Consider the following 25,208-nt stretch of genomic DNA (forward strand, 5'->3'; position numbering starts at 1 on the left):
AGGTCAATGGACACTGCTTTGAAGAAAATTCTGGACTCGGGCGCATGGTGCGCATGCTTACGCATGTGTGGAATACATATAGGGACTATTGTTTGAAGAAGAACTGTAAGTTCCACCCTTTAACACAGCTGGTGGGATGGAAATGAGAAGGAGTCAAGGTGGTCCTGCCCCTCAATCCCTTAGTTGCCAACATGAAGATGTAAAGGGCACATGCACCACCCCAACTGCACTGCTAGCAAAAGTCTCCGATTCAAGTGCACTGTGAGCACATAAACCTACAGTGGAATAAATGTTTTTTACTTTCAGTTGTTCCAATTCAGAGTCCAATTTCCACAGATATTGTGTTAAGCTTCTGCTCATCATACTTTTTCTGTTGCAGATCATCTGCATACCAAGGTGAACTGCGAAGGTGGAGTAAAAGGAGAGGGTCTTTAAGAGACACCATATTGATTACTGAAGACCTAACATTGATTTCCCTGTAGAAGATAACAATGGAGTGGTCCACTAGCAGCAGTCTACCTTAAAATGCTAATGACCCCAATCCGGCCAATTAACCTATGAGGTCAAGACAATACAACAAAGTCTACCAGCCACAAAGGCATTAAAGGTTATCCCTGACTTCAGCTTGAAAGTTATTTCAACTTTGTGTTATAACAGTGATTCTGATTCAAGATGCTCCAACTCCAGCCTATGTTTCATAACATACTAGGAATGTGACTATGGTATGACAACTGAGATCATAGCTAGGCCGTTTTACTTCATTTGCATATAGAAAGAAGTCAACAGACTTCTTTTTAAAAAATAAGTCACATTTCTGAGTGGTGAATGGCTATAAACTGCAGAAATTTAAAAGCAGATGTTGCATATAAAAATATTCATTTCCCCAGTGAGAGCTTCACGACAAACATCTGGTTTCTTAACAATAAAGTAATTACAAAAATATGTCACCTCCATCCCTAACAGGTTCACCCTTTACGCTCAGTGGTATATTCTCAAGAGCCTCCAAGAAAACTGGTAGTCTAAATGAAAAGGGGAATATAACTTTATTTTGACAAATATGTTTTTTTTGCTGTATGTTTTTTTAAAGACTCGAAAAAGCAACTTCGTAAACTTTAAAGTCAGTCATCTGGTTCCCATTTATCTTGACTGCCAAAAATATATAAGAATTAAAAGGACAAAAAAAGACATACAGACATTTAGGAAACTGGTGCTTCTACTTCATATCTAAATCATAAGCCTTGATGCAAATTACTAAAAATTCCTAAATTACTAACACAGAATTTCTCCCAAAACAAACATGCATTGTAAAAACATCTAACACATTGTCTAAGAAGTCACTGAAAATACATACCTCATTGAAATAACAGTCTGCAATTTATAAGATATAGCACCCTAAAAACAAATAAGTTGTATATTTTTGTGTTTAACTCTAATATCACTAGGAGAAACAAACAAAACTGATAGTACAGAAGAAGTCTGAATCTGCTAATGCTGACAAACTTGAATTTCATGCTTAAAACTTGGACCTTCTCTAAATACAAGTTGTAAAGCAACATTTTACTGTTCATCAATGTGACTAATATAGAATACATATGTTTGGGCCTATCTTTGTCTCAATCAGAAAGCAGCTGCTTTGTTTCTTAGCTAAAATATTAGACAAAATGAAAAACATATGACTTGATATATAGGTCTTCATTTAATAAATTAATATTTTATTTACTAAAAAGAGGTGAAATGATTAGGCATGGTAGAGCAATACACATTGATTATGACCAGTTTTAGTACGTAATATTGCAAGTCAGAGGAACTAGACAGATTTACCACTTATTAAAATTAGTCTGAGTACAACCCCCTGCTCCAAAATATTACCTCTCACCCAGGGGAAGAATGCTAACACAGCCTTCTTTACCTCATGGGAAGTGTTTTAAGGCTGACAATCTCTGAAGTAGTATTCATTTCAGCATCTTGGAAATAAACCACAGCTTTACTTTCTTATTCAGCCACGTGGGATTAATGCATAGATAACAATATCTATACTGAAGAAAATCACAGGAGAACTCAAACTCTGCTACAACGGTAGGTGTTCTTTTCTAGGAAAACATCTTAATCTACAGCTCATCTAAAACAGTTTTAACTAAAGTAACTACTACATCAATTTCATTGGGAAAGTACAACAGAAACCTTTCAAGTTTACTTAGAAACTTAGTACTTCTTGATTTTTTCAGGGAGGGTACAAACAATGAAGTCTTCTCAATTTAAAAAAAATTATATGCATTTTTCTTTTGTTCATTTTCAAATCCAGTGTTTCCACAGACAAAAGACTACACATTTCTTAATTTAAATTAGCTTTGAAAATCATTATATTGAACTTCTAAATAAGACTTGGTCTTTTTGTTTTTAACAATTTAACCACATGCATGCCAAGTATTTCAAATACTGTTTAACAAAATTTTCTGGCTATCAAACAAAAATGAAAGAAATATGATATCTTGCTAAATGTAAGTGACTGCAATGAGGTTAGCATTGCCCTCATTATTTAGAAATTAGTAAGCTTTTATTTATTACTTCTTAATATATCTTTTGCTGTTAAGTGCAGATTTTTATAGGGCTAACATCTAATTAAAGAATACTAAGAGTTAAAAGTTGATCCCTGTTTCTTATGCATTAGAAACCCCTGCCAACAAGTCCTCTAGGCTTTAAATATTGTTTTGACAGATTGCATTTTTATTTCCAGTCACAAAGAAAGTGTTCTCGATAGTCAACACTACCATTTCTTCTCCAGCTCAGAAAAAGCCAGACTCATTTTCTCTGCTAAAATGACGACTTTGCAGACCATCTTTTTTTTATTTTTCATTGTGCCTTTGGTGAAGTTAGTACCACCAATTCAACAAGAGTCACTCAATCTTTATGAGTATGATACAGACATTTTTGAAGAACTGTTTAAACAAGATTATGAAGACAAATCCCAGGATGCAATAAAGAAAAAGGTATTTCATTTATATTATAAATTAGTTATATAATCTTTTAAAAACCTGACAAGCATTATGAACGAATTAGTTGTCAGATCCATGTATACACATTTTATAGAAAATTCTTGTAACGATAGGGAAAAGGTGGATCACTTAAAAATTGAAGCAAAGCAAAAATAAAATCACAAAAGAATTCTTAACTATGGTTTTCATTAAGGGTCTGAGAAACCCAGAGAATATAGACAATCACAAAATTGATGGCTGACACACCATTCTTAGATCCCTTACCCTGGTGTGCCCAGGTATTTCAAAGATCTCAAAAGAACATGTCATGTCCAACAGACAACAAGGTGAGCCAAAGCTTGAAAATCAGCATGTAGTTAGTCTTAATTCAGGATTTTTGTTTGTTTGTTTTGATGTTATAGTAGTATTTGAAACACTTTCATGAAAGTATGTACCATACATGTAATATATCATAAACCATAGCAGTTCTTTTGAGCTGGCACACAATCAATTGTAATATAATACAGCTTTTGTTTTTTAACTTATAGTCTGTAATAGCTCTGAGTGGTTGTATACTACCAAGCAACAGTAGGGAATCATTGCAATATTAATACTCCGTTTGTATGGGCTGAGGAGAATAGAGAAGAAAGCATGCACTACATCAATCCTCAGCACCCCCCTAATGATCAATTGTGAGTGATGCTGCTGTCAATCCTGATGCCCAGGAAGTCAGGTACTTAACAAGAAGGAAGATTTAGTGCAAAGTGTCAACCTAAAATACAAATCTCATAGCTCTGTTCAGACTACTCCTGCTTCTTGCAGCTCCCATTGACCTGGAGCAGTGAACCACGGTCACTGGGAGATGCGATCGGCTGAACCTGAGGATGCGGCAGGTAAACAAACTGACCCAGTCCACCAGTGGCTTTCCCTGAACAAGCAGCGGCTCTAGTTTGCGAACCACTGATGTAGACCATCCCTGTTTGATGTTTGTCCAACCTGGTCTTAAAAACTTCCAGTGATGGGGATTCCACAACCTCCCTTGGAAACCTATTTCAGAACTTAACTACCCTTATAATTACCAAGTTTTTACTAATAGCTAGCCTAAATCTCCCTTGCTGCAGATTAAGCCCATTACTGTTTGTCCTACCTTCAGGGGACATGGACAACAATTGATCACCACCCTATATAACAGCCTTAATATATTTGAAGACTGTTATCGGGTCCCCCTTTAGTCTTCTTTTCTCAAGTTTTTGGTTCGGTTTGGTTTTTTTTTTTAACTTTTGCTCATAAGTCTAGTTTTCTAAACTTTTTATCATTTGTTGTTCTTATCTGGACAGTCTCCAATTTATCCACATCTTTCCTAAAGTGTGGTGCCAAGAACTGAGCACAGTATTCCAACTGAAGCTTCCCCAGTGTTGAGTAGAATGAGAAAATTACCGCTCATGTCTTACATACAACTCTCTTGTTCATGCAGCACAGAATATTATGCACCACAGAATATTTTTGACAACTGCATCACACTGTTGACTCGTGCAATTTGTGATTCACTGTAACTCCCAGATCCTTTTCTACAGTGCTACTACCCAGACAGTTATTCCCCATTTGATTTTTCCTTCCTTAGGGATGTACTCTGTACTTGTCTTTACTGAAATCAACAAGATAAAATTCAGATCAATTGTCCAATTTGTCAAGATCAGAGGAAAGGGCTAGAATTTAAAATGAAGTGCTTGCAACCCCTCTGAGCATGGGGATATAAAAGTATATTTTTCACTCCGTTATCCAAATCGTTAAGGAAAATATTGAATAGTACTATAGAAGCACTCACCCCTATGAGATTGTACTAGATACACCCTCCCAGTTTGACAGCAAACTTTCAACCACTCATGCACCACCTTAAAGTAATTTTATTTAGACCATATTTCGCTAGATTACTTATGAAAATGTCATGTGGAATTGTGTGGAAAGCTTAACTAAATTCAAGATATACATCTACTGCTTTCCCCCCGTTCACTAGGCCAGTAACCCTGTCAAAGAAGACAATTAGGTTGGTTTGGAATGATTTGTTTGTGACAAATCCCTGATAGCTATTCTTTATAACCCTATTATTCTCTAGGTGCTTACAAACTGATTGTTTAATAATTTGTTCCACTATATTTATTTCCAAGTGTCCAAGTTAAGCTGACAGGTCTATAATTCTCCCGGTCCTTTTTGTTTCCCTTTTTAAAGATGGGTACTATGTTTGCCCTTCTCTAGTCCTCTGAGTTCTCAAAGATAATTGCTAATGTTTCCGAGATTACTTCAGTTAGTTCCTTAAGTACCTTCAGATTAATTTAATCTGTCCTGCCCAACTTGAATATATCTAACTTACCTAAATATTCTTTAACCTGTTCTTTCCATATTTTGGCTTGCACTTATGCCTTTAGTATTGCCTTTTTGAGAAACTGCCACACCTCCTGAACTCCTTAATCCCTTAGATTTTCTTCCCATTGGATTTTACCTGCCAGTTCTCTAAGTCTGTTAAGTCTGCATTTTTGAAGTCCATTTTCTATTAATTCTATCTATGAATCTTTATTGTGCAGCTTTTGCTTCTTCCCTTCCTTAGAATCATGAAATCCATTATTTCCCCATCACTTTCACCCAAATTGCCTTCTACCTTCAGATGTGCAACCGATTCTTCCATGTTGGTCAGAATCAAGTCTAAAATGGCTGTTCCCCTAGTTATTTTGTCTGTTTTCTGAAACAATACATTCCAAAAACTTATTGGAAATTTTGTGGTTTGCCATATTACTTTTCGAACAGACGTCTCAATAGTTAAGTCCCCTGCTATTACCAGATCCTGTGTTTTGGATATTTCTGTTATTTGTGCTAGAAATGACTCATCTACCACCTCTAGTCAATCAGTATAAGTTAGGGGTTGCAGCAATTATACAATCAAGTCTTATCTTACTTGTTTTTACATTAATTCCTCTCACTTCATCTTTCTTCAAATAGTTCAGTTGTTAACCTAAAGCATACAGATCTTTACTTTATTCTAAATGTGTGTGAATAATTTCTATATCAGGGGTTTATTTGGTTACCACAGTAATGAAAGAATAGTTGTCTTTTTGCAATTAAAACATTGATTTACACAAACGAAAGGACTGGCGATCACTTAAACTAGATGTACGAACAACTGATAGCTACCTAAGAATTCAACATCCTTTACAAAATTACTGAAAAGACTAAAGCTTAATATAAGCAGGCAAAGCATCAGATGATATGTACTTTTTAAATTATTCTGATAAGAGGGAGACTACTTCATGACCAAAAAACAAAATGAGAAGGCATATATGTAAATAGGGGAAATGTCAGTAGATATGTATTTGACTGATTCAAATGCCCAAATCAAAGTCCATATAAACAGTGCATATAATTAAACAAAGTCTACTGTAGGCCACTCTGCATAGTAAAGTGTTAGGAATGTAGCTGGTCATTATTTCCATCAAAACAGTTTTCCACAGACAAATGTTTCCTTGCAACAAAAAAATAAAATAGTTCCTTATGTGCTATAAGTAACTTTGGATACTTTCCTGTTTCTCTACCTCCTTTCTATATATGAGTGACCAAAAATGGACACAATATTCCAAATGAGGCCTAACCAAAACCAAGTAGAACAGTACTATCACCTCTCATGGTGATTTGCATACTATGCCTCTGTTAGTGCAGCCTAAAATTGCATTTGCAGGTTTTTTTTCTTTCTTTTTTTTTTTTTTGCAACAGCATTGCGTTGCTGACTCAGGTTGAGGTAATGATCTACCACAACTCTGATCCTTTTCAGCAGTGCTGTTGCCAAGCTAGTTATCTGCCATTCTGTATCTGTGCATTTGGTTTTTCTTCCCTAAGTTTGGCACCTTTGTCTTTGTTAAATTTCATTTTGTTGTGTATAGCCCATTTCTTCAAGTTATCAAGATCCCTTAGAGTTTTAGCTCCATCTTCCAAAGTGTCGGCAATTCCCCCAAGCCTTGTGTCATCAGTGAATTTGATCAGTATGCTTTCTATTCTTACATCCAGCTTATTAATAAAGATGTTAAACACCAGACCCAGAAAAGAACCCTATGGAACTTCACTGGAAACCTCCTGCCAACCTGCCATCATTCCATTAATCATTACTTTTTCTTTGCAGTTTTTTAACCAGTTCTGTATCCACTTAAATGGTATTCCCACTGAGCCCACATTTCTCTAGTTACTTATCAAATGTCATGTGGGACGGTGTCTAAAGCCTTGCTGAAGTACAGGTATATTATGTCCACCACATTCCCCCTATCCACCAAACCAATAACCCTGTTAAAGAAGGAAATCAAGCTGGTTTGGTATGATTTGTTCTTAGTAAATCCATGCTGGCTGCTAGTGATTACACTTCATCCTCTAGGTATTCACAAATTGAATGTTTTGTAACTTGCGCCAGTGTGAGAGGCCATGGAGCCTACTGCAGCCATTACAATAAACTGTCACCTGTATTGCTGTTTCACAGCTACTTTGTGGCCTGTTTGGGCAGTAACTGCTTGTCTTACATCATTTCAGCACTTTCTCCAACTACTTGTGCCAGTTGCTAAGGGCTTGTCTACATCAGAAAGTTACAGCGCTGGTGAGGGAGTTACAGCGCTGCAACTTAGGAGGTGTACACATCTGCAGGGCACCACCAGCGCTGCAACTCCCTGTTTGCAGCGCTGGCCGTACTCCCGTTTTGTCTCGGGTGTAGAGGATCCAGCGCTGGTAATCAAGTATAGACACTTACCAGCGCTTTTCTTGACCTCCGTGGAATAAGCAGGTATCCCAGCATACCTGAGGAAGCCTCTGGTAATCAAACTGGTCTCCTTCCCCAGCTTGCTCTCGCGTTCCCCGAACCCCGAGCAAGCAGGTCTCCTTCCCTGAGGTTTGCTGGGTGGTTCCGGGAACGTGAGAGCAAACCGCGGCGAAGCTGGTCTCCTTCCCCGGTTTGCTCTCGCGTTCCCCAAACAAGCAGGTCTCCTTCCCTACGGTTTGCAGGGTGGTTCGGGGAACGCGAGAGCAAACCGCGGCGAAGCTGGTCTCCTTTCCCGGTTTGCTCTCTCGTTCCCCGAACCCCCGAGCAAGCAGGTCTCCTTCCCTGCGGTTTGCAGGGTGGTTCAGGGAACGCGAGAGCAAACCGGGAAAGGAGACCAGCTTCGCCGCGGTTTGCTCTCGCGTTCCCCGAACCACCCTGCAAACCGTAGGGAAGGAGACCTGCTTGTTCGGGGAACGCGAGAGCAAACCGGGGAAGGAGACCAGCTTCGCCGCGGTTTGCTCTCGCGTTCCCCGAACCACCCTGCAAACCGCAGGGAAGGAGACCTGCTTGCTCGGGGGTTCGGGGAACGAGAGAGCAAACCGGGAAAGCAGACCAGCTTCGCCGCGGTTTGCTCTCGCGTTCCCTGAACAAGCAGGTCTCCTTCCCTGCGGTTTGCAGGGGGGTTCGGGGAACGCGAGAGCAAACCGCGGCGAAGCTGGTCTCCTTTCCCGGTTTGCTCTCGCGTTCCCCGAACCCCCCTTGAAGCCGCCCAACAGCGCTGCAGTGTGGCCACATCTAACACCACTTGCAGCGCTGGTTGCTGTAAGTGTGGCCACTCTGCAGCGCTGGCCCTATACAGCTGTACAAATACAGCTGTAACAACCAGCGCTGCAAAATTTTAGATGTAGACATGGCCTAATGTTGCTAAGTAAAAGATTTGCCCCATAAAGATTGTTGTTGTTTTTTTTAAGTATATGTAATTCAGACTTGATGTATCATAAAATCCCTGGAGCAATTCTACATTCTTATGTAGTTGCAAATTTACTAGTTATGTAGCAATGACTGTTCAAAGAACAACACCCATACCTCTTAGATCAAGATCTATCACTACATTTACATTACTATGAAGGCAGCATTCCAAAAAACCCTTAGTTAAGGTACAACAGAATCATGGACTTCACACCTAATAATTTTTTAATTTATACGTTTGTTGTTATATTTCTAAATTCAATTCCCATCTGAACACATTATATCTACGGTTGATGTAATTTACATCTAAGTAAAATAAAACTGAAAGATTAAAGATAAAGCCTCTCTTCCACTTGCTTAATTTTGTGTATTTGACAGTATTTTGTATATAATCAGTTTCACTGTTTTGCTAATAAACTTCCTGTCTCCTGTGGAAATCACCAATGAGTTCTCTTTGAAGGGAACTTACATGCATACTACAGCCGGGATCGATGCTCTGAGATCGGCTCACTGGCAGTCGATTTAGTGGGTCTAGTGAAGACCCACCAAATCTACAGATCGCTCTCCAGTTGACTCCTGTACTCTACCTCCGATGAGAAGAGTAAGATAAGTCGACAGGAGAGTTTCTCCTGTCGACCTCCCACAGTGTAGACCCCGTGGTAACTCGACCTAAGGTACATCGACTCCAGCTACGTTATTCACATAGCTGGAGTTGCATAGTGTAGGTCAACTTACCGCGGTAGTGTAAGACATAGTCTTAGGCTCTGCAAGAGGTTACTTACCACAAAACAGCAGCAGCAAGACTGAAACCGAGGCCTTGTCTACACTAGAAAGGGTTTGCTGGTATAGCTACATTGGCTAGTGGAGATAGAGTTTATATCAGCAAATAAGGTTTTTTGCTCATGTAACTGCATTTACACTATGGCTTTTGCCAGCATAGCTTTGTCAGCTAGTGGTAGGATTTCCCCACACACACACTCCTAATGAACATAAATATGCCAGCAAAACTTTTAACGCTAGGTGGGTTTTGCTGGTATAATTAAACCAGCAAAACTATCTACTTTGGATGCAGTTTTATCAGTATAAAAGTAGGGCGGTTGATTAATCGCCATTAACTCGCGATTAACTCAAAAAAAGTAATCACGATTAAAAAAATTAATCATGATTAATATCACACTGTTAAACAATAGAAAACCAATTGAAATTTATTAAATATTTTGGAAGTTTTTCTATATTTCCAATACTTGATTTCAATTTACAACACAGAATACAAAGGGTACAGTGTTCACTTTATATTACATATATTTGCACTGTAAAAATGATAAAAGATAGTATTTTTCAATTCACCTCATACAAGTACTGTAGTGCAATCTCTTTATCATGAAAGTGGAACTTACAAATGTAGATTTTTTTATTACATAACTGCACTCAAAAACAAAACAATGTAAATCTTTAAAGCCTACAAGTCCACTCAGTCCTGCTTCCTGTTCAGCCAATCACTCAGACAAACAAACTTGTTTATATTTACAGGAGATAATGCTGCCTGCTTCATATTTACAATGACAATTTACGTCACCTGAAAATGAGAACAAGTGTTCGCATGGCACTATTGAAGGCGGCATTGCTAGGTATTTACATGCCAGGTATGCTAAACATTCGTATGCCCCTTCATGCTTCAGTCACAGACATGCTTCCATGCCGATGACGCTAATTAAAAAAATAATGCATTAATTACATTTGTGACTGAACTCCTAGGGGAAAACTGTACATCTTCTGCTCTGTTTTACCTGCATTCTGCCATACATTTCATGTTCTAGCAGTCTCTGATAATAACTCAGCACATTGTTCATTTTAAGAACACTTTCACTGCAGATCTGACAAAATGCAAAGAAGGTACCAATGTGAGATTTCTAAAGATAGCTACAGCACTTGACACAAAGTTTAAGAATCTGAAGTGTCTTCCAAAATCTGAGAGGGATGAGGTATGGAATATGCTTTCAGAGCAACACTCTGATGTTAAAAGAGCAACACTCTGATGCAGAAACCACAGAACCCAAACCACCAAAAAATAAAATCAACCTTTTGTTGATGGTATCTAAGTCAGATGATGAAAATGAACGTACAACAGTCCACACTGCCCTGATTCGTTATAGAGCAGAACCTGTCATCAGCATGGAAGCACGTCTTCTGGAATGGTGGGAAAAGTATTAAGGGACATATGAATCTTTACTGCATCTAGCAAGTAAATATCATGTGATACCGGCTACAACTGTGCCATGAGAACAGTGGAATATGAAAATATGGAAACACTGTTAACATACAAAAGATTTCATAACTAGTTTGGAACTTACGTGCTAACCAAACTTATTCTCTTTTTATGGAACTCACTAAAGTTAATTTTGTACCCAAAGTAATACTTCAAGCCTGAGCTTTTGTTCCCTGTCATCATTTCCTGACTGGGCTTTCTGGGTCCTCCGCCTCAGTTGAAGCGATGGGCCTTACCATCCCATTACCCAGAATAGGTACACACCTTCCAACTTCTGCAACAAAGGAAACAGCTGGTTTACAGACATTACATTTGTGACTGAACTCCTGGGGGAAAACTGTACATCTTCTGCTCTGTTTTACCTGCATTCTGCCATACATTTCATGTTATAGCAGTCTCTGATGATAACTCAGCACATTGTTCATTTTAAGAACACTTTCACTGCAGATCTGACAAAATGCAAAGAAGGTACCAATGTGAGATTTCTAAAGATAGCTACAGCACTTGACCCAAGGTTTAAGAATCTGAAGTGTACAAACTGATTCACTGCCAGCGAAGGACCATCCTGCGAACTGAATAAGGCAGGAGTCTGGTAGAAAAACTAGTATGTGATCATATAATTAAAGATCATATCATAATGCATACACACAACAGGGCACAATTGATGTTTCATAAGCAACCTTAATATTAGCATTTCCTAACTTTTGGGTGCTTCATTCTGCAACCTTAATGTTCCTTTAGTATTGTATTTTGTGGTTTAATTTCCTATATTTTTAAAAAAGCAAAGGGAAAAACAAATTTAAGAATGGCTAACCACACTGGACCAAACTTTGGCCATCAGCAGAGTTAGAACCATTACATACAATACAGAGACCTCTACCACCTAAGCTAATGGAGTAACTAATAGCAATAATACGTTGTCTTCCTCTATGTCAGCTAGTCATTATTGAGTGAATGACATACACTTAGCCACCAGGTTAAAGTACCTTGCTGAACTGGGGCAAATATCTGTAAGGGATTAGGTTTGGAAAGTAAAGTTTATAAACACTTGATAAAAGATATTAGCATGTTCAATGTTTCAGGAGAAAAATTCTCACTGACTTTTTATTCAGAAGTGTATTTTATTTTACTGAGACTATTTACGTATATAGACGGCCTCAGTGTATTAGGATTGTTACCTATTTGCAAATAGTCTTTTGAATGCTGATGCCAATTTGAAATCTAGTCAATTTCTAAGATTAAACTGAGTATATATCAAATGCTGTCCAAATGCATGAAATAAACAATGTTTTTCTCTAATTCCTTTCAGTTAGAAGTATTCATTATAAGAATAGTAAGCAGCATATTTTAAACTGTAGTACAATATTTAAGTTTGCCTTTAATGATTTGGTTTAATGGCTTGCCTTTAATGAACACTCCATTTTTATTACCTTTGTTCTTACAGGGAAAAGATGGCATGATTCTTTCTCCTGACTCTAACATACAACTGGAACTGCAGAGAGATGAGAGTGTACCTAAAGTACGACCAACCAAAGATACAAGTAAGTTATAGAAAAGTTACATTATTAAGCTTTCTAAAATAAAATATTTCACATTAAAAAAATAAGAGTTCAGTGAAAGACAACTGCATACAGCATTCATCTTTTCATTTATAAACAAGGTTTTCATGAGCTCGTGGGATTTCTGCTAAAGCTGGGGTCGAAATTTTAAAGAAGCTCCAGATACATTCTGAATACACGCAGACCAGTTTATCTGATGCTCCTATGACATCCTCTAAACAAACACATATTGAATGGCCAAATGAAAGCATAATAAGGCTAACAATATGGACTAGATAATCAGGAAAAAAATAAGTCAACTAATTCATGTTGAAGTGAAATGCGCTCACCGCAGCCTGTATGTGGTGAGTCTTTGGCTGGATGGTGAGACATAGAGGTATTACCCTTTAAGGGCTCTCTCTCAACAATAGGTGAGGGGGCCAGGGACAGGTCAGGGGTGGGGTCACTGCCCTTTCTGCAGACTGGAATGTAATGAGTATGTTTAGAACCCACACAGCCCGGGAGAAGCTGTTGTTCACCTGGATCAGGCTAGCAGCTCCCACTCACCCACTCATAACATTTGCAAAAGAATTGGATGTCTATACGGCCAGCCGTGGGCATTACTTTAGTAACCCTTTTTCTTGTTGAGCTGGAAAGGTATTTCCCCCTCACCACCGGATTGGCCAAGACAGGGTGGAGTTAATTTTTTTTTGCCTTCCTCACAGTAGGTCGGCGACCCAGTAGGCTGTGTGTGTTTGAGTTTGGGGGTAGGGATTAGGTTATTATGTCACAACTTTGTAAATAATAATTGTGCCAGATATCCAGTGTAGATAATCATTATGGAACGGATACAGTTATTAGATAAAATGGTCTGGCAAAGAATTTGAAAGAAAGGATCCCTTAAGGGACCTGCGTAAGAGGGAATATTGGGACTCCTACAACTGGAACAGCATGAAAATCCCTCTCCCTTTCTAGCCCCACAACAAGATGGTTGGGACCAGGTTGTGGATTATGTGGAAGTGATTATGGAAATAATCATGACCTGCATTATACAATTTATTGCAGGGTTCTTTCAGATATCTTCAGTGAATAAATTTGCAGTCTAATTACACCACATCTATTTCCTGCTATCTTTCTTATAGCATGGCCAGACAATGGGTGAAGTGAAAAAGTAGAGAGACTTCTATGGAGAGTGATCTGCTCTCAGCACCTCAACTTCAGAGAGGAGCAGAATTTGTCTGTACTGTAGCTAGACAGAGCTTAATACGTTAAAATCAATACCTTGAAATGCATCCAGAAATTAAGTAGAAGCCAAATTAATTGGGCACAATACACTCCACAAAAGGATTAAGGTTTCCACAGCTACGTTCTCCACTAGCTCAAGTTTCCCAGCAGTTTTCAAGTGTATCCCCACAAATAGCTTTTCTGTAATTAACTATGGTGTGGTCCACATGTGAAAGGAAAAAATAAATTAAATAAAATAAAAAATAATAAAACCCCCACCTCAAGCGCCCATCTCCTTGACAAAAATAAATTAAATACAACAAACCACTCTTGGGTACGACTGCTATCTAGAAAGCCAGGATCAAACAATGATTTAACAAGACCCTCAAGTTAAAAACATTTTAATCAAGGAACAATTATAGCCTCCACCATCTATAGACATTTCCCCAGCCAGCCAACATGCTCTGAAATGAATCATCTGGCAATTAGTTCTCATCCAATGGTGAGCAAAGCTAGTGCACCCTCCAACTCCAATGAAAGAATCATGCAATGCAATGTTGATGGTGTATTGATGGCAATGCTTCTCCAACCACTTCACTATTCCCTGTATTCACATACAAAATGAGCAATTGGAGTCTAATGGTAGAGATCTGAAATCACAGGCAAAAGACTGAATGCAAGGCTAATGAATGGGGTCCAGTATTAACCCCAGGAATCTCTCAAAGGAAAGAAATAACTGAAGGCTTACCAATTCTCAGCTTGCCCATACCTAGCAGCCATTTCATCAAGACTTCATTAGTTATGGGTTTCAAAAACTGCCAATTGTTCTAGAAGGATCTTCTTTGTTAGGTGGATAGCAAAAAGACATGTACCTCCTATGCACTATACCCAGATATATGTGGAAGATGACTAAAGGTTTCAATACCACAAAGAGTTAGAAATTAGAACAAACAAAAGTTTAAGCACAATTGAATTCAAAGCTGCAACATTAACTTTGAGGCAAGGCCTGAATATTCCATGATTTCATGAATGTGCAATTTGCCTTAGCATCCTTTGCTGCCTTCTGCCTTTGCTGCAGAATTGTGCTCCAGAATCCAAATATTGTCCTATTCTTATATGTCTTTCCCAGCCCTTGAAAACATGAAACAATTAGAAATTGATAGTTTTCATCCTGAGCCTGCAGTATACCTGAAACAAAAGGTCAAAGGCACAACCTGCCCCATTACTTCAAATGAGTTGTCAGAAGCTTAAAAATAAAGTAAACACCAACATTAAGTATTTCACTGCTAATTATTTTAGCAGACACATTTGGACATTTCCCTCATTTCCCAAAATGTCTTCCAACAAGCCAAAAGCTCCAAGTATTTTCCTACTCAACTAACAAAACCTTCAACTTTCCCATACAAACTTCTAAAATGCAGTTATGTTAATATAAAAATCTTTGGCACAATGGAGATTAAAACAACAGTGACAAAGTAAAAATAATTAATAAACTATTGGGATATTAATTTCACTTTTTTCATTTAATACATTAATTTATTGCCTATATTTTGCAATGTAAATCAAACTGGCCAGCAATTTCTAATCTGCCACAGGATCCAAGAAACTTGAAGTATTTATGTTCTGCTTGCACAGAGCACACAGGCCATGCTCTTAAGATATAGGGTAATTTATGGTCTCACTCTCTGACTGGTTCACGTGCAAGCTTTTGCTTTTCTAAGATTTTTTTTCTAACGTAACTTCCACTTTGAAAGCAATCATTTTTAAGGAAGGCAAGTGACATTACAATCAGTTATACTGAATGCTTATACAGCTGTAATCATTTCAAACCAATTCAATAACATAGCTGAGTAACTTTGATAAATGGTGCTTCATGAATAGATTTAAAAAAGGAAGCTAGAATGTGTAAGTAGAAAAGTGCAATTATCAATAAAAGGAATGTGTAAGAGAAAGGATTTGATGACTATGATGTCTTTTTTGACTCTACTACCTTGAGAACAAATATATAAAATCCTGAAAGAAGACAAACCTTAACTCAATGAAATTCTATTTTTTGTATTAGTTTAAAGATTGATTGCCAATCTTTTAGCTTTGTACTGATACAAGAAAATCAAATTCTTTGTTTGCAGATTTGCCCACTTGTCTGCTGTGTGTGTGTTTAAGTGGATCGGTTTACTGTGAAGAAATTGATATTATTGCTATTCCCCCTCTGCCAAAGGAAACAGCCTATCTTTATGCACGATTCAACAAAATAAAGAGAGTGGCAGTCTCAGATTTTGCTGATATTCGTAAGCATATTTAGACTTTAATCTTTTTAATTAGGTGATATGTACTCATAGTTTAAAGTTAAGTTCTTCCTTGCATGGGGGGGGGGGGGAGAGGGAAGGGGGAATACCAAAACAAGATACATTTCATATTCATTGTTGAATTCCACCATTGCCTTAATATGTTTTATATGTAACACCCTACTATTAAAAAGGAATTGTAGAAGCAAATCTGAAAACCTAGCTAAACCCAACCTATGGTGGGCGGAGAGGAGGGAGGCATAGTTGTACATACATTAGTATGTCCTGATAATATCGGGATATCTGGCTACCCTAACTCACAAATACCATGAACCACATAAGTAGTATTGTGTCTCAAACTGGGTTCTCTTAAAGGAACCAGAAACTATCAAGAGGAATTCACAGAGGTAAAGAAAATATACACTTTTATTACTTCAAACCTTTTTCTGTGTTGATTGCCCTGCTCTCCCTAATTAATTAGTAGGAACATATAGTAGAGAAACCTGGTCTTAACTAAAGTTAAGCGTGTCACCGTTAATGCAATACTGAATGTTTAAATTAAATACCAAGCTGTCAAAAGTAAAGAAATTCTACAAATTAAGATTTCTCTGACATTGTCAAGTCCATCTCTTTGTTCATATGCAGTATCATTTATTCTCTTCTTTGTTGAAAGTGACTCTAAAAGCATTTGTCTTAAGAACTGGGCTTTCTCCTTTTTGTGATTCTTTCGGAAATATGAAGGAGGCCTGGATAGCTTATTTTATTTATTATTTTTTCTTATGCTTATCTTTGACCGTAGAAATTTAAGTATGTTCTTGGCTGAAAGAGATAATAACTAGATAACTAATCAAATGGTGACACTTCTAAGGCCAACAGTGTAGAGAGAAAAGAGAGGGGATTTTGTCAGACTTTAAAAACTGCTTTTGTTTTTATTTATCTATTTAACCTCAATGACTAATTAACATTTGGAAGGACGTATTTGTTGAAAATTCACATGCTTTTTTACTTATATTCACCCTATCAGGAGATAGAATAAATCTCTTAGAATCTGTGTGTTCAAGTAAAGTGAACATACACAACAAGGGGACTGAATTAAAGTTACACAGGCAGCTACTATTATGGCATTTCCAAACTTTAAACGTTCAACTTGGCAACTTTACTATTCTTTGAACAGTTTTCTTCGATGTAATTTCCTGATTTTTTAAAACAACAAACAGAAAAAACAGAAACTACATCAAGTGGCACCCTCCTGACCCCCCACATAGGTGGTCATCTGGAACGGGACCCTTAGATCCACAGCACAGACCTCTTATCATATCACTTGAGCTAACCAGTAAAAGTAATAGGCTTTTATTCTCTGGGTGGATCATTCACTAATTGTTAGCCTCTTTACAAACTTTTAGTGAATATGTGTGAACTGAGAGTTTTTCAGATGCTTATATCTTGACCACATTTGGGTGGATTTTCACAGGGACAAGAGGCACATCCCTAAAACCTGGGCAACTTCTGTGCCAAATTTCAAGTTTCCCTCTAAAAGATGGAGACACTAGAGCAGGAGTAGGCAACCTATGGCATGCGTGCCGAAGGCGGCATGCGAGCTGATATTCGGCGGCACTCACGCTGCCTGGGTTCTGGCCACCGGTCCGCGGGGCTCTGTATTTTAATTTAATTTTAAATGAAGCTTCTTAAACATTTTTAAAACCTTTTTTTACTTTACATACAACAATAGTTTAGTTATATATTATAGACTTATAGAAAGACACTTTCTAAAAACATTAAAATGTATGACTGGCACGTGAAACCTTAAATTAGAGTGAATAAATTAAGACTCGGCGCACCACATCTGAAAGGTTACTGACCACTGCACTAGAGCTTCTCAATGAAATGGTTTGATGTACATAATTTTAACTGGGCAAAACTACTTATTTTTCCCTAGCCTTTCTCTTGGCTGAACTGTTTGTTTTGTTTTGTGTTTTTCAGCCTAAGGTATTTGTGAAGAATTTTAGCCCAAACAATTAAAGTTTTAAAAAGTTATAAGAAACTGAAAACAGGGACTTATAATGCAAAGTGTTTGGCAATCATATTTATAAGCATTTCTACAAGAGCCACTTATAATAGGAGTATATTATGCTTTAGTGCATTTTACACACCATGAAAAATAAATGTAATATTCGGGTTTTTGTTTCCTTTATATAAAGCTACATTAAGAAGAATTGATTTAACTGGAAATATGATAGATGAAATTGAAGATGGTGCCTTTTCAAAGCTTCTGTTATTAGAAGAACTTTCACTTGCTGAAAATAAACTGATAAAACTTCCAGTTCTGCCCCCTAAGCTAATTACATTTAATGCAAACTACAACAGAATTAAGAGCAGAGGTATCAGAGCAAATGCTTTCAAGGTAAGTAACAGAGGTTATAAAAATTGGAGTAACTTACATAAAATTAGATAAATAACCATTATCATAGATGTAGTGTTTGTTAAATATTTGTAAACTTTACTGTAAGCCTCTGGGCGTAAGTATAGGAGGTTTTCAGATTTTTAAAACTGTATGCTTTCTATTTAAGGTATATGGAACAACAGCAATGCTCTGTTAATGATGCAAATTAGTTTAATTTTAAATAAAATTTTGCCCCCCCCCTCGCTTCTAAAATTCACATAAAAAAGTACATTTGGTTTCCAAATTGGTTGATCAGGAGCCAAGGCAGATTTTTTTTTTTAAACACACTAGGAAGTGAATTGGATAGGAGCTTCCGAAATAAGACACTCTTAAAAGAGTTTTTATACTAAAAGATTTGAGGAGGACCAACAACCTCTCCAAGCCTTGTGATACTTCCTGTGGAAATGTCCTTCCTGCACACCTCAGATGATCAAAATGACACTCTGGTCTCCCACAGCTACCTGTGTTCTTATTCAGTACCCCTCTCCTCCAGCATTATACATGTGAGTTCTGTAGAAAGAGGGCTTTGTAAGAAAATCTGATTATCTGCAACAGAGGACAATTTTCCACTACCCCCATGACTCAGGAGGCCTATTAATCTTCAGTGAGCTTCCACTGGCTCACCCCAGGCCTGAGTAGCTTATTTTGGTTTGTCTGGGACCTAGTAAACTACTAATACTGGGAATTCTGAGGAGTATCCTAAGAGTCTGGGAAATGCAGGTAGGACAAGTGCGAACATGGAGCTAAGCATCTTCAGGCTTACTAGTAGGATCCTAACAATCCCAATAAGGCTTTTAGTGAAAAATACTTGTAGCCTTAACTTCACCTTAAATTTTTTGTATGGAAATAGTTCTGTAGCTATGGAGAGCTATTACATTGTTACATAATAAGCTGTGATTATATAACTAAACTAAACAGGGCTTGATTTGGTTCTAATTGTGAATTTGTATGTCAAATTGTTGGCACAGCAACCCAGAAAAACATGTTGATATATGGCAAAAAGAGATTACTCAAAATAGAAGAGTCACTGAAAGCACCATGACACCTGCTCACACCAGTCACGATCCAAAATTCTTCACCGCAAGAAGGACATAGCCCACCTTGGTATTCAGCTACAAATATGGTTATGGAAAGTGAGGGAAAACATTAACAGAACAACAACCAACAACAACAAAACATAATTACAATCACAAGAAAGGTTAACACTAGAGGATATTTTAATCACAGCCATATTCAAATACTCTTAAATAAAGCTATGGCATTGAAGCCTGAAGTTTAACAGAACTTGTTTTATTAAATTTTTTAATCTCTCAAAAATGTAACAAATCCTGTTCAAGCAATTTCTTAGTATGTTAGGGCACTGGTTCTCAACCAGAGGTGCACATACCCCAGGGATACACAGAGGTCTTCCAGGGGTACATCAACTCATCTAGATATTTGCCTAGTTTTACAACAGGCAACATAAAAAGCACTAGCTAAGCAAGTACAAACTAAAATTTCATACAGACAATGACTTGTTTATACTGCTCTACATACTATACACTGAAACTTAAGTACAATATTTATATTTAAATTGATTTATTTTATAATTATATGGTACAATTGAGAAAGTAAGCAATTTTTCAGTAATAGTTTGCTGTGATATTTGTATTTTTATGTCTGATGTTGTAAGAAAATAGTTTTGAACTGAGGTGTAACTTGGATACACAAAACAAATCAGATTCCTGAAAGGGGTACAGTGGTCTGGAAAGATGAGAGCCACTGTGTTAGCATATTACATACACTACTTCCAACAAAAGAACATTTAAACAGGATGGCTTTATGGACATATATTAGCCAAGGTATGTATTCAGAAGAAAAATGCTGATATCTATTGTTAAACAGGCATGGGCCACAGGTGGAGCCCCTGACTCTGTTCCCCCCAAGGTCAGGGACCCGAGTACCTCTGTGATCGGAGGAGCCCCAGGTCAGCCGAAGCCCTGAGCTTCCCCCTACCTGCCCACTGCACCTCCCCTCCCCATACTCCAAGCTACCCGAGGGAAAAGCGTCTCATCCAGAAGAAGCTTTTGATATGCCCCATGCAGGTTCTGGGGCGGTATGTGCTACTCAACTTGCTGGGTTCATCAGTAATTTCTCTGGAGTCCAGGGAGATTACTGATGAACCCAGGAAGTTGAATACCACTTACCACCTCCTCAGCCAATCTGGAACCTGCATGAGGCATAATAAAGGAAAAACTTCTCCTGCCAAACCCCACAACCAGGGGTCCAGCAGTAGCACCAAGAGAGAATGAGTCTCTCCTGGCCTATTATATCTGCTGTCCATGTAGACAGGCACAGGAAGGACTGAACTACTGACATTGTAATCAAGGAAAATCAACACTAATTTTTTTTCTCCTTTTTTCTACAGAAGCAGACCAATTTGTCATATCTCTATCTAGCACACAACACACTGGAATCTGTACCTCTTAACTTACCAGAGAGTCTGCGTGTTCTGCACCTTCAGGTCTCAAAGTATTTTTTTAATATTGTACAACAAAGGGCACAGATAATCATTTAGATAAAATAAGATCACTCTTGCTTTCTTTCATTATTCTTTTTCAATTTGGTTCATACAGTTGTTGTGTTACCACTGTCCAAAAACATTCCACTGAAAACTAAACATTAGTACAAACATGTATTTAAATATATTTTGCACCATAGCACGTGCTCATCCTATCTTTGAAACATTAAAAAGCAATAAAGTAGTTGAGACTTCAAATAATTATTCAGAATAAAGTAAAATAGAAGGTCTCCTAGCCACAAAAACTGTTTAGTGGCTGATTGTAACTGCAACACTGGAATTTGTCACTACTTCGTCTATAAACACTGTTTGTTTCTTTATTTCAAGGGCAGTCACCGGCCACAATGAGCAATAGAATAACCTCTGTCAACAAAATGTACTAGATTTCACTACCAATGTAATATTACTAGTTAATAACTGCACCCATAGAATAAACCCTTCAGAAGACTTAAAAACAAACAAACTTAAGATTTAAACTCAAAAACAACAAAATAAAAAAACAAGAAAAAATGAGAGCCATATTTAATTATTGGTAAGAGTCAGATACTTTCATCCAGGTTTTGATGCTGAAGCATTTTCAAAACTATCTTTGTTTTGTTTTGCAGTTTAACAACATAACCTCAATCACAGATGACACATTCTGCAAATCCAACAACACACGTTATATCCGTTCGCGTATGGATGAGATAAGAATGGAAGGCAACCCAATCATCTTGGCAAAGCATCCTAATGCTTTTTCTTGCTTGAAAACACTGCCTGTCGGAGCATATTATTAACCACTACCTATTAATTATACTAAAACTTAACTATGGTAACAGATGATCATTCCTGTTCCTTTTTTAAATGACTATATCCTTTCCCTTGTTAATTATGTTTTTCTATATACCTATTCTATGAACTTTTAATTATGTTAAAAATGTAGTTCTAGTCTGAAAAATCACTATGTAAAAAAAACAGCATCTGCTCACTTGGCATACCCAATACCACCTGTACTTTCAGATTCATGTGAGTTTATAACAGTGTCAAAAGTATGGGCTTAACCATGCAACACTTACTTCTGCAAGCATCCTTTACTCATAAGTATCATTCCTTTAACTTAAGTGGTTTAATTGCAATACTCATATGAATACGGACTGCAGGATCAGGCTGTAAGTTTTAATTACTTTAGTCATACTAACACTGCAAAGCAAACACAGCTGTGAGAATGTTATTCTGGCTTGCACATCAGCAGAATTGCTAATTAAGTTCCAAGAGACAGCCACCCACCCACACAACTCAATTGCAAGTTGGAGGCAATGGGGTTGCACTGGTGTAACTACAACCAGAATCTGGCTCAAATCATTTTAATTACTGATTAAAATCCATGACCTGTAAAAAGCACAAGTTCACTCTAAGTCTTTGCCTTGATCAGGGAAATCATTGAATTCAGATCAGGCTTCAGCAGATGAACTTTGTTTTTCTTTTGGTAAACCAAGAAAGTTTCACTGGAACTCCCTAAGAAAAAATAAAGATGGACTTTTACAATGTCACTTTTTAGAATAGGAGCCATAGTTCAATTACTGGAAAAATGTAAAAAACAGACACAGAAAACTTTAAAATGCTTAGGAATAAAATGCAAAGTTGGTTCTATCTTAAACTGTAAAACTGTGTGAAAAACTAATACAATTATATTACCAACATGGTTTTACCCTTTTAGCTTTTTTCAGATGCAAACAATATAAAGGGACAGTCTCAGATTAATGGTGGGGGCTTCTGACTGACAATTCAGATTAAATAAAGATAACTACACCTTAAAGATATTGATTCTGACTTAACACAAATACACAATTTCAGATTACTTTTCTTTTTCTGTTTTTTTTTGTTTCAATAGGAATTTGCACAGTCCTCGTTTGGCTTAGCTGCTTCATAAATACAAATGTACAGAAAACCCTAATCACTAATACTAGACTTATTTTTCCCAGACAAGTGGTAAATGAAAGGAGCTTGTTGAAATATGAAAAGTTCTCAACTTCACAGCTACTATTTTTTTTTTATTTGTATAGTTATTTAAATTTCAAATACATAAAGGTATTTCACTTTGGAATCACTGTTTTTCCTTAGTAATATAAGCCAGTTTACAGTAACAACTTTTTTTTTATTTCCAGTCTAATTAAACAATAATATGACAGTGCTTGACCTGAGCAACAAATGTAGTTGAATTGAATATTATTATGTGCACATTAAAAGCCTAAGATACTGTTAGTATGCACCTATGAAAATTAAAACCTAATAGACTTTTTAGTAGTGTCAAAATCAAAAATTGTTTGGCTGGTTTTAATTTTCTTGGAGAAGAAAATGATTATTTTATAATTATTTAAAAAATAAAAATAAGCCAGAAGATTTTTTTATATTGAATCCATAATTAAGAAAAATCACAATTACACTTGCACCAGTAGTGTTTCATTTTTATCTTTTAAATCCCCTAATTTTTGAAAACTAAATCTTTCACTCTTGTTGGGGTTGATGAATTCACTAGCAGCTAGAACACTTGATTTTCATTTTCCATTTAAAAAAAACTTACTTGAGTCATGAAATTACATGAGTCATAAAAATAAAAACATCCACACCACAGCAGCCATGATTATATTCCAAGTTCAAGTCAAGCTGATGCCAAAAGGAAAAAAAAACAAAACATTTCTTTGTCCTAGTAGTGGCCAATGTATAACAGGAAGAAAATTCATCTTAACAATAACCAGTATGAGTAATAATGTTGTATATGTAGCAGGTGCACTATATTTTGCTCTCATTCCAAAACCTTGATTGGTAGAGAAAGCTCTTTCCATACGTAAATAGGACCAAAGAACAATGATTGAAGTTGGTTTAGGACTGCTTTCCTATGAAAACACAGGTTTTTATACATATTAGAAAGACTCACCAATATTTCTTAAAAATGCTCTTTAACGGTCATTATTAAAGATTTATTTATATATTGTACCACAAACTAGCAGGTAAATTAATTTAATCTCCTAATATTCTCTCAAAAAAGCTAAAATGCTACAAGACGACAAGGAATAATCTCTGAAATACTAGTGTATTTAATTTTATATGGTTTAATTTATCATCCTCAACACAGTGTAGTTTAGCTCTCAAAAGCCTTAGAGTAATATAGGAGATGCGCTGGGAAATTAAGGAATTTTTGAAAGTCTATCATGTGCTTGTTTCGCCTTCATTTCTAATAATCTCTTAAGAAGCTGAATAGAGATTTCTTAATCTACTGATTTTTTTTGACCAATCATTCTTTTGTAATCCACGGCTTTTTTTAATGAAACTTGAAAGTATCTTTTTCTTCTTTATTAGTCCAGCAGTATCAGTTAAGATACAGAACTCCTCATTTAACATCCTCCCGCTTAACGTTGTTTCAAAGTTATGTCACTGCTCCATTAGGGAACATACTTGTTTAAAGTTGTTCAATGCTCCCTTATAACGTCATTTGGCTGACTTTACAAGGGGGCATTGCACAAGTTCCTCTTCTAGGCCTCCTCCCCTCCCTTCCTCCCTCCCGTCCAGTGCTTCCCCCGTCGCCAAATGGCTGTTTGGCAGTGCTTAGCACTTTCTGTGATGGAGGAAGGGAGGCAGGGAGCAAGCGAGCGGGGAAGCTGCCTCCACACCCCCGGCAGTCAGGGCCACCCGGAACGCAGGGGCTGCAGGGCTCTGGGCCCTGGCCTGCAGCTCTAAAGCCCCTTCTGGAAGCCAGCCGGAGAGAAGCAGCACTTTGAAGGGGAAAGCAGTGCTTCTCTCTGGCCTCTGGCTGCGCGGCTGGCCCTGCTCCTCCTGAGTCCTCCAGCCCATGGAGAAGCAGGGGCAGCTGCACAGCCAGCAGCCAGAGAGACGTAGTGCTTTCCCCTTCAAAGCCGTCCGGAGAGAAGCGGCGCTTTGAAGGAGAAAGTGCCACTTCTCTCCTGCCGCTGACTGTGCAGCTGCCCCTGCTCCTCCTGAGTCCTCCGGCCTATGCTCGCAGGGCCACATTCCAAAAGAGGCTTTAGAGCTGCAAGCCAGGGCTCCAGGGCCCCTTACCCCAGGGCCCTGCAGCCCCTAAAACCCCTGCATTCCAGGTGGCCCTGCCTGCCGGGGGGGGAGGCAGCTCCCAGAATCGTGGCCCTGGGGGCGGTGCCGCGCTATGCAGAGCCACCTG

At 37.7% G+C, this 25,208-nt stretch overlaps 2 protein-coding genes across 4 annotated transcripts in view; one reads left to right on the top strand and one right to left on the bottom strand.

Annotated features, from left to right (window-relative positions):
• CENPP (centromere protein P) overlaps positions 1–25,208 on the bottom strand; it is a 308,525-nt gene that overhangs the window by 237,190 nt on the left and 46,127 nt on the right. The window lies entirely within an intron of this gene.
• On the top strand, positions 1,872–23,736 carry OGN (osteoglycin). 2 transcript variants are annotated; one of them, XM_030571075.1, is made up of 7 exons: positions 1,872–2,076; positions 2,735–2,987; positions 12,435–12,531; positions 15,882–16,040; positions 18,236–18,438; positions 20,885–20,980; positions 21,643–23,736. In XM_030571075.1, exons 2-7 carry the CDS (start codon positions 2,817–2,819, stop codon positions 21,811–21,813), a joined length of 897 nt encoding a protein of 298 aa, XP_030426935.1. In that variant the 5' UTR covers positions 1,872–2,076; positions 2,735–2,816; the 3' UTR covers positions 21,814–23,736. The 2 variants fall into 2 exon arrangements, with proteins under 2 accessions (XP_030426935.1, XP_030426936.1); XM_030571076.1 differs by having other exon boundaries at positions 2,783–2,987.

This window comes from Gopherus evgoodei, chromosome 7 (assembly GCF_007399415.2).
Source record: "Gopherus evgoodei ecotype Sinaloan lineage chromosome 7, rGopEvg1_v1.p, whole genome shotgun sequence".
NCBI lineage: Eukaryota > Metazoa > Chordata > Testudines > Testudinidae > Gopherus > Gopherus evgoodei.

Coding starts and splice junctions, on each gene's coding strand:
- OGN (XM_030571075.1), top strand. CDS start 2,817: ATGACGACTTTGCAGACCATCTTTTTTTTATTTTTCATTGTGCCTTTG. Junction 16,041..18,235: donor CTCAGATTTTGCTGATATTC/GTAAGCATATTT, acceptor CTTTATATAAAG/CTACATTAAGAAGAATTGAT. Junction 20,981..21,642: donor TGCGTGTTCTGCACCTTCAG/GTCTCAAAGTAT, acceptor TTTGTTTTGCAG/TTTAACAACATAACCTCAAT.